Source organism: Scomber scombrus, chromosome 2 (assembly GCF_963691925.1).
Source record: "Scomber scombrus chromosome 2, fScoSco1.1, whole genome shotgun sequence".
NCBI classification, from domain to species: domain Eukaryota; kingdom Metazoa; phylum Chordata; class Actinopteri; order Scombriformes; family Scombridae; genus Scomber; species Scomber scombrus.
Genome location: NC_084971.1, coordinates 10,415,370 through 10,428,384, shown reverse-complemented (window position 1 = coordinate 10,428,384; position 13,015 = coordinate 10,415,370). Strand labels below are relative to the sequence as shown.

At 40.6% G+C, this 13,015-nt stretch overlaps 1 protein-coding gene across 1 annotated transcript; it reads left to right on the top strand.

Annotated features, from left to right (window-relative positions):
- Nucleotides 1–1,173: 1,173 nt before the first annotated feature.
- Nucleotides 1,174–8,258, top strand: LOC133996959 (Na(+)/H(+) exchange regulatory cofactor NHE-RF2-like). Its single transcript, XM_062436481.1, has 6 exons — nucleotides 1,174–1,380; nucleotides 1,687–1,998; nucleotides 6,576–6,761; nucleotides 7,455–7,608; nucleotides 7,770–7,990; nucleotides 8,091–8,258. The coding sequence occupies exons 1-6, from the start codon at nucleotides 1,174–1,176 to the stop codon at nucleotides 8,256–8,258; spliced, it is 1,248 nt and encodes a 415-aa protein (XP_062292465.1).
- Nucleotides 8,259–13,015: the final 4,757 nt, after the last annotated feature.

Here is a 13,015-nt window from a genome sequence, read left to right as displayed (position 1 = left end):
CAATTACTATTGACCTCTGTGCAGATTAGTTCTTTGCTTAAGGGCAGCTTGACAGTAGAGGCCCAGAGGTAGTATTTTAATATTTCGACTCTTGTATGGGGATCTGATTTATTTCTAAAAGGCACATAAGCAGATTTGATTATTACTGTCACAGGTGACATGAAGCGAAAAAATCCAGCTGTAGGGCAATTAATATGTTGTCTTGAAAAATATTTGCCTCGTGGATGATTTTAATAAGTGGTTGTCTCAAAGTCACTGTCTCGCATACAGTATTACAAACACACACCCTCAGGTTTGGTTGTTCTGAATTACTTAAGTGATTCCTTTGTAAATGCATGTTAAGCCTATGTTACTGCAAACACGAGGAAAGAGTGCGTTCCATGTAACATACAGACCCTTTGATGCAACCGTCCCTATATTGATCGCCGGTGAAGATCTAGAGATAGAAGATAAGATAAGGATAGAGGGCGGATAAGGAAGATTTCCGTTCACAGATCACTGTCACCTCCTGGTTTTACCTTCACCACCTGAGCCTCTGCCTCTCTAGAGAGACTGTGATAAAAGCAAACTGACTAGTTTCATCCCCCTAACAATTCACGTTTCTTCAAAGTAACAGCTTTATTCCTTATTAGCCACTATTTAAGGCTGGAGTTTCCTGCCAGCACAGCTCAGATGTGCGTCGTCGTCAGGTGTGCGCTGAAGGGGACGTAGTGGCATCTGTTGTTGACGCCTCTTCACTTTCACACCGGGCCGGACAGGAGGACACACGCCTCACTGACGAGGAGAATTAAGTGTTACGTGCTAGGAGCAGCTTTCTAATCTCTGATCTCTTGGATTATTCCTCCGATGGACGGGAATTAGTCTCTGTCGGTGGTTTTTGGCCACTGATTTACGCACACTGTGGACATTTTTTGCGCGTCAATACTTGCGCCCCTGGCTTTTGCATGATGGATTAAAAACTTATTAGTTTTAGCCTAGTTTTTGTTGTGCTCTCTGAACAATTGTAGATTATTTATGGACTCGCATCATGCTAAATGATGATTATCTTTCAGTCACTGGAGCGCGCAGTCATATGTTGGATTAAGAGCCTGCGACTTTCCAACGCTCTTGGACCAAGCGCACGTTTATTCACCTGAGACACTTTGACCTGTTTTCTCCTATTGACTTGCTGGGATGGAGAGCGAGCTGAGACCCAGGCTGTGTTTCCTGACCAAAGGAGAGCGCGGCTATGGGTTTCACCTGCACGGAGAGCGGAATAAAGGCGGGCAGTTCATCCGAAAAGTGGAGCCCGGCTCCTCAGCCGACCTGGCTGGGCTGCGACCCGGTGACCGAGTGGTGGAGGTGAACGGGGAGAATGTGGAAAAGGATCCGCACCATCTAGTGAGTTATGGCTCAATTCATAAATATTTTTAATTACATCCAGGCACTTGCGTGGTAGAGTGGGGACAACAGTGGTACATAATCTCTCTGAGGTACAAACAATGAGTTCTGTACCTGTTAGACCACTTTTCCCTTGCCTGAGGAGTAGGAGGGGGGGTTACCAAAATGGGTCAATGTGTAATGGGAATCACTGGGAGTCTTTGTCATGCTAAAAGTGTGTTATGTACAGGCCAGTTCAGTGGAACAACAGGCACCACACAAATCATTTTAACCTGTCTTAAACTCCTCTCTTCCTCCTCTCTGCAGGTGGTGAGCCGTATCCGGGAGGTGGACCACCGCACCCGGCTGCTGGTGGTGGACAGAGAGACGGATGACTACCTCCGCAGCTGTGACCTGGCCTGCACCGAGGCCCTGGCCATTGAGATGGGGACCCTCTCCCCGCGCCCCTCACCCAGGGCCACCCCTTCTGCTTCTCCCTTACCCAGAGAGAGTTCACCCCTGCCACCCAACCACACATACTCATGTCACCCTCCGGATGCAGACTCCCCCACTCACATGAGCACACAGGGCAAGGTCAATAGATCCTCAGTGACATCAAGCACAGCAACAGACTCAGAGGTAAGGGTGGACATCAATATTTGAGACTTCTTCTTTAAGGTTCATTTACTGCTGGATATAAACTGATAGCACCATTTCACTTCAAAACATGACAAAACATTTAGAGGGCTTTTATGGATTAGATGAGTATTTATGAAAAGTCGACATGGGTTGTTCACTCTGGCCACCAGCAGCAAGCCAGTGTGTTACTGTGTTAAGAGTGTGTGCAATGCTGAGCTTACACTCTTTGATCTGATGTCACCTGAGCACTAATCTGGACTTGAGCATTTGGTTTGCCTGCTGGTTGGATTCAGTCTCAAAGCAGCAACTTTATAGAAGGAGTCTGGCAACTTCTCTGAACAGGTGGGACCAAAAAACAAAACAAAAAAAAAGAGAGAGAGAGAGAAAACAGGAGCAAGAGAGGCAGACCGGAGGGAAAAAGAAGAATGAATTGAGGCCACAAAACAGAGAGTGAAAGAAATCCAAGTAGTTTCACTCATTACTTGGATTTCTTGGTTTGCAAGTAAAATGTTGTCTTGCTTTAAAGGATATAAATGGGGTTTGAATTCAGTATTTTAACGTTTCATTCCGCAGAATTCGTTTACAGCTTCACGGTTGCATGATCTTTCCCACAGTTGCTCCTTTTTTTAGTCAAAATTAGATAGTAAAAACGTAGTCAGCAGGGAATACAAATTAAACAGTAAATAACAGTGTAATTAGAGCAAGTTTAAAAGGAATTCTCACAGTCTATCCCTACAGTGCAACAGTACATCCATTGCTGGCTCACACGCCCTGTATTTAACTTTCCCTGTCACCCAAACACCTGCTTAATATGATCTGAACCTACGTTCACATCAGTTTACAAGCCACTGTAGTCTCTAGGAGGTGTTATCATTACAAATGGGCATTGTCTGTAAAGAAAGCTGCCTGTTTGTGCATATTGAGTGTTAATACTTCGCACATTCAGCTGCAGACACCGGAGACTAAACCTAGCTGAACCGACCATGTTTCCTGCAAAAACATTCAGCACTGGGGCTATTGTGTAGTCAAACTGAATGACTATTGTTGAAAGATAGTGTATTAGCGTATGCACTGGGTGGAGGTGTAAACTGTGTTCCCACTTCACTTCAACTTGAGAGTTGAATTTACCTTAAACTTTCTTCCCCCCGGTGTTATTCTGAGTTGTATACAAGGCTTTATGCAGTCAGATACAGTAGGACTTATCATGAAAAGAGTGACAAAAACAGTCAAAGGTTAAACCTCTAGTCTTTTGTGTGAGAAGTAAGAATCTGAGATGTCTTTCACTTGAAAGTTCTTCCTTAAACAGTTGGCTTTTTGCAGATAGTGATCACATCCAACTGTTTAGTGTGGGTTCAGATTTTAATCGCTCGTCTAGTCTGCTTGACTTTGGTTTGAGTGGGTTTTAATGAAAGCAGGCTTTCAGTGTCTGCCGGACCAAGGAGACATGGGAGGGATTAGCAATGTTGCATAATCAAACCTTTTGCACAGGTATGGTTTATCTATTTGTGTAGTTTATTTTGGGCTTGAGGCACATAATGCCTCACTCCCCTACTGCAGGACTTTGCATACCTCTGACCTTACAGCTAAAAAAGGTGGATCAGGGTTAGTTATATTTTTGATTTTCTTTCAGGGTTTTATAAATGACACTGATTGACAAATAAACACTGATTCCTGAATTAGTGAGTGCGATGCAGCGAAAAAACTAAATTTCCAAAAGTGCCAGCCAAACATCACTGTGATGTCTTAATGTCATCCTGGTTGCTGAAATAACCGGGAACTGACTGTTTGAGATTGAGCTTAGTGTTTGGGCTCTAAACAAAGTAGACCAGGATGCTCGGGACCGGCGGCTCACGTCAAACCACCATCTGTTTAGCCGAAGGCAGCATAAATACAGGCTGCCCCTTGGCTCGTCATCTTGGCTCTCTTAGTATGCAATAACAGTAGCACCTGCACAACATACTGCATATCTATTACATCACCACCAACAATAGCTCCAAATATGATCTGACTACTTCAACCAAAACTTAACTTTATATGTTATGGATTTTTTTTATTGCATGATATTGTGCAGGTTTCGACATTTCCATCCCCTCTACCTTTTGAGGTCACACATGGTCTGTGGTTTTGCTGTTAATGTATCTGACAAAATATAGGCCTTTGATATGCCTCTTTTCTACCAAAGAAGAGTCATTTGCTGATCAGTTTTTCAAAAATCTTTTAAGAGCATTTAGAAAATTAAGTGTACACTAATTGAGCACTTGGTCTCTTTCTTTTGTTTGTTAGACATTCATTTGGGCCATTTCTATTCAAATATATTGATCATATGACAGCATCAATTTCTAGACATTTCCAATGAGTGTCATCTATGTGAGTGATTTTTTTTGCTACTAACTCAGCAAGTCTGATTGGAGAAACTATTACGGCATATTAATCCCAGACCAGCACCCTGTGCTTTTCAACAAACAGAAGAGACACGCACACACTCCTAAACACGCACACACAGTCTGTCTCTCTTCATCTCTCCACTTCTGTGCCATTCATCTTGTGACTGACATTAACATCATAGTACATGTAAATACAGACAGGTTTTCATTGTTACATGATGTTATTATGGCAGCAGATGCCAATACACACTGTTCTTACATAACCACAGTGTTGGCTGCTATCAAAGCCACGCAACAGACTGGCTCAATCACACACACAAATGAATCACTTCCTCTGAACTCTTTCATCAAGGTTGATATTCTCAAAAAGTTGAGAACAAACATTAATTATTTCCTGCTGTAGCATTTGACGTGTTAAAAGAGAACGTGACAAAAAATAAGACACGAAAAACTATTTTACAGAGGAAATGAAAACAGAAAGCAGGAGAAATTTCTGCATTTAGAACCATATGGTAAGATATTAATTGAGAGGTATTAAAACACATCTGACTATTATTTTCATTATTGGTTAATATGTAACATGCTACTTTCTTAATCAATCAGTTAGTTGTTTGGTCTATTAAGTGTCAGAGGAAAGTGAAAAAGGTCTATTACAATTTTATAGACCATTTAAAATTACTTGTTTTGTCCACCAAGTCAAAAACATGAGGATGTTCGACTTATTTACAATGATATGAAACAAATAATCAGTAAATCCTCACCTTTCAGCAACTGGAACCTGTAAATGTTTGACAGCTCTGCTTGAAAAATCAAAGATGAATTGATTATCAAAATAGTTGCTGATTAATATTCTGTCAGTCACCCAAGTAATACTCTAGATTGACTAATTGTTTCAGTACTAAATTACTTGACTAGTATTTTCACAACTTGGCTGTCCTCTCTCTGTGGGGAAATGCAGAAGTCCACAAATAGATAAGCTTAGATATTTCCAGGTCAGTTTGGTGTGCATCCTTAGTGTGTATGTGCGTGCATGCATGCAATTTGGGCCGACATGACAAATATAGCCCAGTAAACAGGCCAGCAACATAAATAGGGATTTAGGGAAGAGGCATGGTGACCTGTCACCACAGCGACCTGACATGTCACCATGGCAATCTGTTGCCAAGATGTACCCATCCTGGCTGGCAGACAGGGACGCACTCTGCACATTATTATACATAGAAACATGCACACAACCAAACAGACACACTTTCTGTGTGTGTGTGTGTGTGTGTGTGTGTGTGTGTGTGTGTGTGTGTGTGTGTGTGTGTGTGTGTGTGTGTGTGTGTGTGTGTGTGTGTGTGTGGCTGAAATCACTATCTCAATATCTATATAATTATTTTTCAGTACATATACTGTATGTCACAAAAATGAAGATGTATATGAAATTACACATACAATAACAAAGTAGATGTTACATCAGACAATATTTTTCAAACATGTCAAACAAAAACCTTAAGAACTAGTGTGTTTGTTTAAAATCACAATTTGCTTGAAATCACTGATTTTTATATTGTTCAAAATTTACATATGAAACTGAATGATTGCAGAGCCCTAGCTGACAGACCGCAGCAGCCTGTAATAAATCTCTCTTTGTGAAGGCCATGTTTTAACAGCTTAATTACAGTGTTAACATATTTCAAATGCACGCAATATACTTACCATTTTTGGATGTATTTTTCATGCTGTTAGAAAAGAAAAATTAACATAAAGTCTGCATTGAGTTTTGCAGTGCTGGACTCAAACTGCATACTCCGTGATGATTTATGGTCATTGTGATGGATAACGCAACATCTGTTAATTGAGTTTTATATCATTGAAATGAATGGCTTACCTGGAAAAGCGGGAATAATCTAGAATATGACAGCATTATTTTACTATGGATATGGATAGCTGTGATATAGAGTGTGCTGTATGTGATTTGTTGTAAATGGGCTAAAACATCATAAATCACTGGAATCTTCATTAAGATCAATACTTCTTACATTATGACCCTCATAGAAATAGGATTTATTACAGATGGATTTAGATTTTACAGGTAATGAATTGGTAACTCAAGTATGCCAAACAATTTCTGCATGCCACTTTCTCCAATATTCTGTAAAGATGTCATTCTAAAATTCGCTATTGCCTAATTTCTCATTACAGCTGCAGATGGAGTCCTCACCGGAGCCAACAGCTGAGCTCCTTCCCCGTCTGTGTCATCTGGTTAAGAGGGAAGACGGCTACGGCTTCAACCTGCACAGCGATAAGACAAAGAGAGGACAATTTATACGATCTGTGGACCCCGGATCGGCTGCTGAGAGCTCAGGCATCAAGCCTGGAGACAGACTAGTTGAGGTACAACACTTTTAAATAAAGGGAGTAGGTTGAATATGCAGAGTTGATGCATCTGAATGAATTTTAGTGATCTAATGGGAAAAACAATGCCATCGCCCCCCTACATTTACCAGCTCTGCGCACTGATTTGAGGTGTGATTGGATTACAGCACATTAGCTGGAGTCTGATTTAGAGTGGGTGGGAGAGAGAGGTGTTGTTTAAAGGGGGAGAGAAAGAAAATACCACACTGGATAATCTTAAATGGATGAGTGGAAGATGGGCTGGTGTTTTTGCCTTTTTATGCATGTGACATGTATGTGTGCTTGTATGTGCACCAGAGGTTCACACATGTATGATTGAATGAGAGGGACTTTGTCTCCATTTCCATTTGTATGAGGTGCACAGTTAAATTTTGTTTAGAGGAAAAGTTTGGAGGCACGAAGGGAGTTCATGCAAATTTCAATTTGCTTCTATTCAAATCACAGATTCTATCTGTTTTTGTCCTCTGATGCCAGACATAACTCCTGCTGGTCATGTTGTGTAAGGGCTACTTCCTAGTCTCTGCCCTGTCTCATTAAAGGTCCTCTCTCTGCATCTTTTCTCTCTTTCATTGCCACTACTATTAATACTCTTCTTCCGATCTGTTCCATCTCCATTTTTTCGACATCTGACATTCTGTCTCATGTGACGCCTCCTCTTTTTTTCTGCCTCAGGTTAACGGTGTGAGCATAGAAGGCCTGAGGCACTCAGAGGTAGTGGCACTCATCAGGGCAGGAGGGGACGAAGTGCACCTCCTAGTGGTCGACCAGGAGACCGACGAGCTCTTCCAAAGACTTGGGATCATACCCACCCCCAGCCATGTCAAAGGTCAAATAGCGCACACACACACACACACACACACACACACACACACACACACACACACACACACACACACACACACACACACACACACACACACACACACACACACAACTCTCTGTACTCCCCAGGCAGTGTGTTTCATGTTTCTGTTTACTCTCCTACAGAGATCTATGTGGACGAATTAACCACAGAAAGCAGCTCACCCACGCCCTCTCCAACCACTGACCTCCCTGCCACAGATCCACCAGTCATAAATGTCACACTGACAGAATCCCCGATCACAAATGCATCCCCAAAATCACGGGCCAAAGGGAGCTCAGCATCCCAGTCCTCAAGAAGTTCCACCACCCAGTCAGAGGTCAGCAGCTCGGACATGAGCATCCAGGTGAGAGAAGAGTTGCGAGGCAGAGAAAAGCAGACGAAACAATCAGAAAATGAGAAGGTGGGGAGTGTGTAAATAAAATACGGGTCTGTGTGTACTGTAGGTCCCTGATGAGGACGACAGGCGTGTTTCGGACCCGTTCGTGGACGTCGGCCTGCGTCTGAGTCCTACAGCTGCTGAGGCCAAACAAAAGGCCCTCGCCAGCCGCAACAAGAAAAAAGCACCCCCTATGGACTGGAGCAAGAAACAGGAGATCTTCAGTAATTTCTGACTGCAGAGGAGAAAAAAACAGAGAAGTAGTGCATTGATTGAAGAGTAATATTGTGATCTTCTAATCTCTAATTTGCTGAGGCGTGAAAACATGTAGAGTAATGTGAAGGAGGAGCAGGCCGTCACATTTATAGCAATAATTTAAATTCTATTCTGTGTACAACAAAATATATTTTAAGATATGGAATAGTATTCTCTAGTTGCTTACTTTATCTGTAAGGACAAAGACGTGTGTCATGAATCGTATTCAGCACTGCATTAATCAAAGACATTAATGACAGACAGACTGGCTATTGAGAGACTTATCAATGGTCAAATGGTGCGTTGTCAGTGTTTCGCCTTTTTTCACATAATATCAGAGTCACGAGTAGGCCTACTAACGATGAGTCTGTTGCAGCCTTTATGCACTCCTGTTTCTGTATCAGTGATGTTGTCGGCATGTGTCTGAATTCGGGCCGTTGCTGTGGATATGCTTTTTTTTTGCTGCAATTTAAGTATATTTAATTTTTTTTGAAGTATCAGTTTAATGTCTTTTCAATTTCCGATGAGCTCATCAGAGCGGCATCCTGCAATAGTCGTCTCTCTATCCACTTTTTGTTTGTCCGTTTAACATAGCATGCACCTTTAAATGTAAATACAGATGAAACGGGAGAGGCTAAGTTATTAAATATATGTACGTTGGATCACCTCAGTGCTTCTCTTAAATGTTAGGGTGATTTCTGTGAAGGAAAATATTCAAATGACAGATGGTTTGACCAGGTAATTAAAAAAAAACTGTAGACCCTCTGATCACTTTAGTGTAGCTTTTTGAGGAATTTTCTCTCAAATATGCTGGTTTGAAACTTCTCACAATGTGAAATAAACTTACAGAATATGTATAAACTGCCAGAATTTATTTTTTATTTTTTAATGCTTGAATCTAAAGAGATAAGATAAGGACCTTCTAAATCTTTCTGAAGAGCACTTGGGCATCACTAATCTGGCACTAAAGGAAGACAAAGGTAGGATTTCAACTAGCACATGAAAGTCTAAATTTGTCACTGTATACTAAATAGAGTTTGAACTTCATATTATATCATGCCTGCTCTTCTCAATGCATATTTTGACCACTAGGAAGTGCCATTAAGGGGAATCTCTCCCTTTCTGAGAGAATGCCAGTACATCTATTGGGGATATGAACAAAAGGCCAAATAAGACACCTATAAAACAGGAAAAGCCAGTTCATACAGTGGCTATAAATGCACAATAAGTGCATTATTCAGATATAATCTCAGTTCCTGCATCCTAAAGTTGTATCTCACTCAACATGTTTGATGCAGTTTTTTGGTCATAATCTGCTAAACTAAACAGGGTCATGACAATCCCATTACCAGAAACTTGCACACTCTCTGTTTCTCTGTGATGATGTTTGCTGCTTTGTACATTAATCTGAATATCAGGGCGACACAGTAATACATTAGCATGGAGGAAGTAGAACAGTCAGCCAAGCCTCAATTCAGGGATTTTCCTGAACTCACTTTTCCCCAACTCCACCCCAAGCTTCAGGGTAAACAAGTATTGTCAAGGTAGGGATGAAAAGATGATCTGCAATGTAACAAAAGCCTGTAATTATGGTCTGGAGATGAATCAGATAGTCAGCCTGCGGTTTGTGGGAGATTTTTGGCATAATGGGGAAAATCTATTTCTGGCTTTGACATAACTGAAAAGGAGTCCCTGTTCCTGGAAATATGGAAAGAATGCACATTAAAAAAAGAAACATCTCAGGCACTGACAGAAAAATGTATCAAAGGAAAGCTTTGCAGTATTCAGAGCTGTTACACAGATAACAGGATGCTGTGAGTGAGTATAATGAGGCAGGAACATTTTTGGTCCTACTAAGGGTCTACAAATATCCAGATTTTTTCCTCTACGACTGCGTGTTGCTCATTTGATCTGCATTCACAACAATGAATTCACTTACCACTGAAGGAAAAATAACTTGCATAGATTTTTGGACTCCATTTACAGCTGCACCATTTACAGCTACGTCAAAAGTTTTTACTTGACTTTTTTTTAAACTTATTTTTGGAAGGTCGATTCACTTATTTTTCTTATATCATTCTTAGATATTTAGAAGACAGGAGATCTGACTTTTATTGTGATTTTTCCACTAAAGGTAGCTGAGACTTTTAGCTTTAGTTAAATGTATTTAATCAAATAGAATCGTCCTCTGTTGTCTAAATCTGTTTCTTCTAGACATCACAGGGTGGTTCATAGGCAACTCATGCATTTGGATCTCAATCATTTTTAAATTCCCCTCCACTCAAAATTTAGCTTTTCTTCTTGTTCCTACAGTTGAATGTTTGATGTATGTGCATAGTTTGACACATGAAGGCTGTTTTCACATCATCTGCTAAAAGTGGAAAGTTTCTTTGAGCTCATTGAAGTTTAAGGGGGGGGGCCTATGAGCATGATTTGTGACACATAACGAGTTTGGAGACAATTCTGGTCCAATATTCAATTTACACAAACTTGATGTGGAAACTTCAATCCTCCATTGCACCAACAGAGAATGAACTTTACAATGAAGTAGGAGACATTTTATGTCCCCCCCCCCCCCCTCGCCATATCTTAATATATGTTTGGAGGAGATCTTTAAACATTTCCATCACTGCACTCTCCACAGTAGAGACTGACAGAAAACTCAGTATGTTAGCCTCTTTCTGACTCACACACATGAAGCTAATTTCTTTGTCCAGTCTGCCCCTGATGGTGATTTTTGAATAATTTGGATTCGGTGATATCCCATTCCTGGAAATGAGAGGACGTGCTGGAGCTGGCAGCTCAGTTTTGGAAAGAAACTGTAATATTTCAAAATGTGGACAGCAGTGATAAATCAGTTGGTACTGAGCATACTGTATATAGAGTCCAGTCAACACCTACACACACAAACACACTGGAATATTTGAGGTGTAATTTGAGGATGTGGTTGTTTGTCTGTGTAGAAATAAGCTTGTTATTCAGTATGTTCAATATGTGGACAAACAGAGACAGGATGTAATGCAGATGTCACTTACAGCTGTTTTTTTTTTTTTTTGTTAAGAATGTAGCACTCTGACCCTTCTTTTTCTCACAAAAGACACCAGACTGGCAACTAACATCCAGCCTTTAACATGCATGATACGATTTATTTCAAGAATCCACAATCCAGCTAGATTTCCAAGAGATTTTACACACAAACTATAAATCATATCATAGACTCAAAAGCATTTTATTTCCATTGCCACCCTAAAAAAAGGGGGGGGAACATGGCTGGCGAAAGTAATTCACTGAAAAACAAAAGGTAGCAAAGTCTTCTCGCCAAACTGCAATAATATCATGCTCTTTATTATGTATAAACAACATATTCTTTAAAAAAAAAAACCCACTTCTTCTTTATCTCCTTTCATCCCTCCTCTGTTCCCATCTGTCTGGCACCTGTTCAGTAAGCTCTCCTTTCTTTCCAGCTCACTGTACTCATGAATCTGTCACTTAAGCAGACTACTACAGTATCAGCCAAAGAAAATGTACACTGGTCTTTCCATTACAAAAACTAACAGCGAAACTAAAAACATATGTTACATAGGTTTAAAAAAAAACAACAACAAAACACTAAAATGAAAAAGCAACCCAAAACATGTTCTCGTACAAGCTTTGAACTAAGAGACTGTGGACGTAGAAGTAGGCTGGGGTTCAGATTGTCTCCTATTTGAAGTGATTATTGATTGATTTGATTATCTGAATGTTCACAGTCAAGGTAGTGCTGACATCCGTCTACACGCTAGGAAATATTTGCAGAATATCAATGAAAAAATATAGATCCCTGTAATCTATTTTGCTGGCAAAATCTTATTCTGTGATTAAACATAAAAGCCCTCGGGTGCCTGTACTTTCATCATCAAGCATGTATTGAATACTAATAGCAGCTTGTCTCTAGTTAGTGATGGTCTATTTTTTTAAAATTCTATTTTAGTGGCTATTGCTCTTTGGCAGTGTCCTAGCTCTTATTTCTTTTTAAGTATACTGTGCTTTCCTCTTGTTGTGTATTGAGGTGGTGTGTTGGTGCGTAAAGGGAAATTATATTACTCTGAAATATGCGTAGAACATTCACGACCATGCGCGCACGCACGCACGCGCGCGCGCACACACACATACACACACACACACACACAGAGTGAAAACGCAGGCACAGAGCATGCACACAAAGTAGGCTGGGGCAGGCTACAAAACCTCTGGAACAAAAATTAATTTGCACTTCCTGCTGTGCACACGTCTAACTATCCAAAACATGCTCATAGGCAAAAGAAAACCCCAAAAGAGGTAATCATGCAGGTTCTCACACATCTACATCTACATCTACACACACACACACACACACACACACACACACACACACACACACACACACACACACACACACACACACACACACACACACACAAACACAAACACAAACAAACACACACACACACACACACACACACACACACACACACACACACACACACACACACACAGCAAAATGGCAAGGTTAGTCATTGTAAAAGTGCGGATTAGTCGCAGTTTCACAAAGTTGTTTTTATTTGCCATTTAGTATTGGGATATTTTTGCCAGTCAAAGACACTTAATTTCACAGTGCAACACAGTATGACAAACACTGACATTAGGGTCAAGACATATCATATGGGTGAGGTTTAAAAACAAAAACAATAACAAAAACAAAACAAAAAAAGTCCATAC

Bases quoted from the DNA above. Each gene is read 5' to 3' on its own strand.
- LOC133996959 (XM_062436481.1), top strand. From the start codon at position 1,174: ATGGAGAGCGAGCTGAGACCCAGGCTGTGTTTCCTGACCAAAGGAGAG. The intron at 1,381-1,686 runs GTGAGTTATGGC...TCCTCTCTGCAG, and splicing joins AAAAGGATCCGCACCATCTA to GTGGTGAGCCGTATCCGGGA. The intron at 6,762-7,454 runs GTACAACACTTT...TTTCTGCCTCAG, and splicing joins CTGGAGACAGACTAGTTGAG to GTTAACGGTGTGAGCATAGA.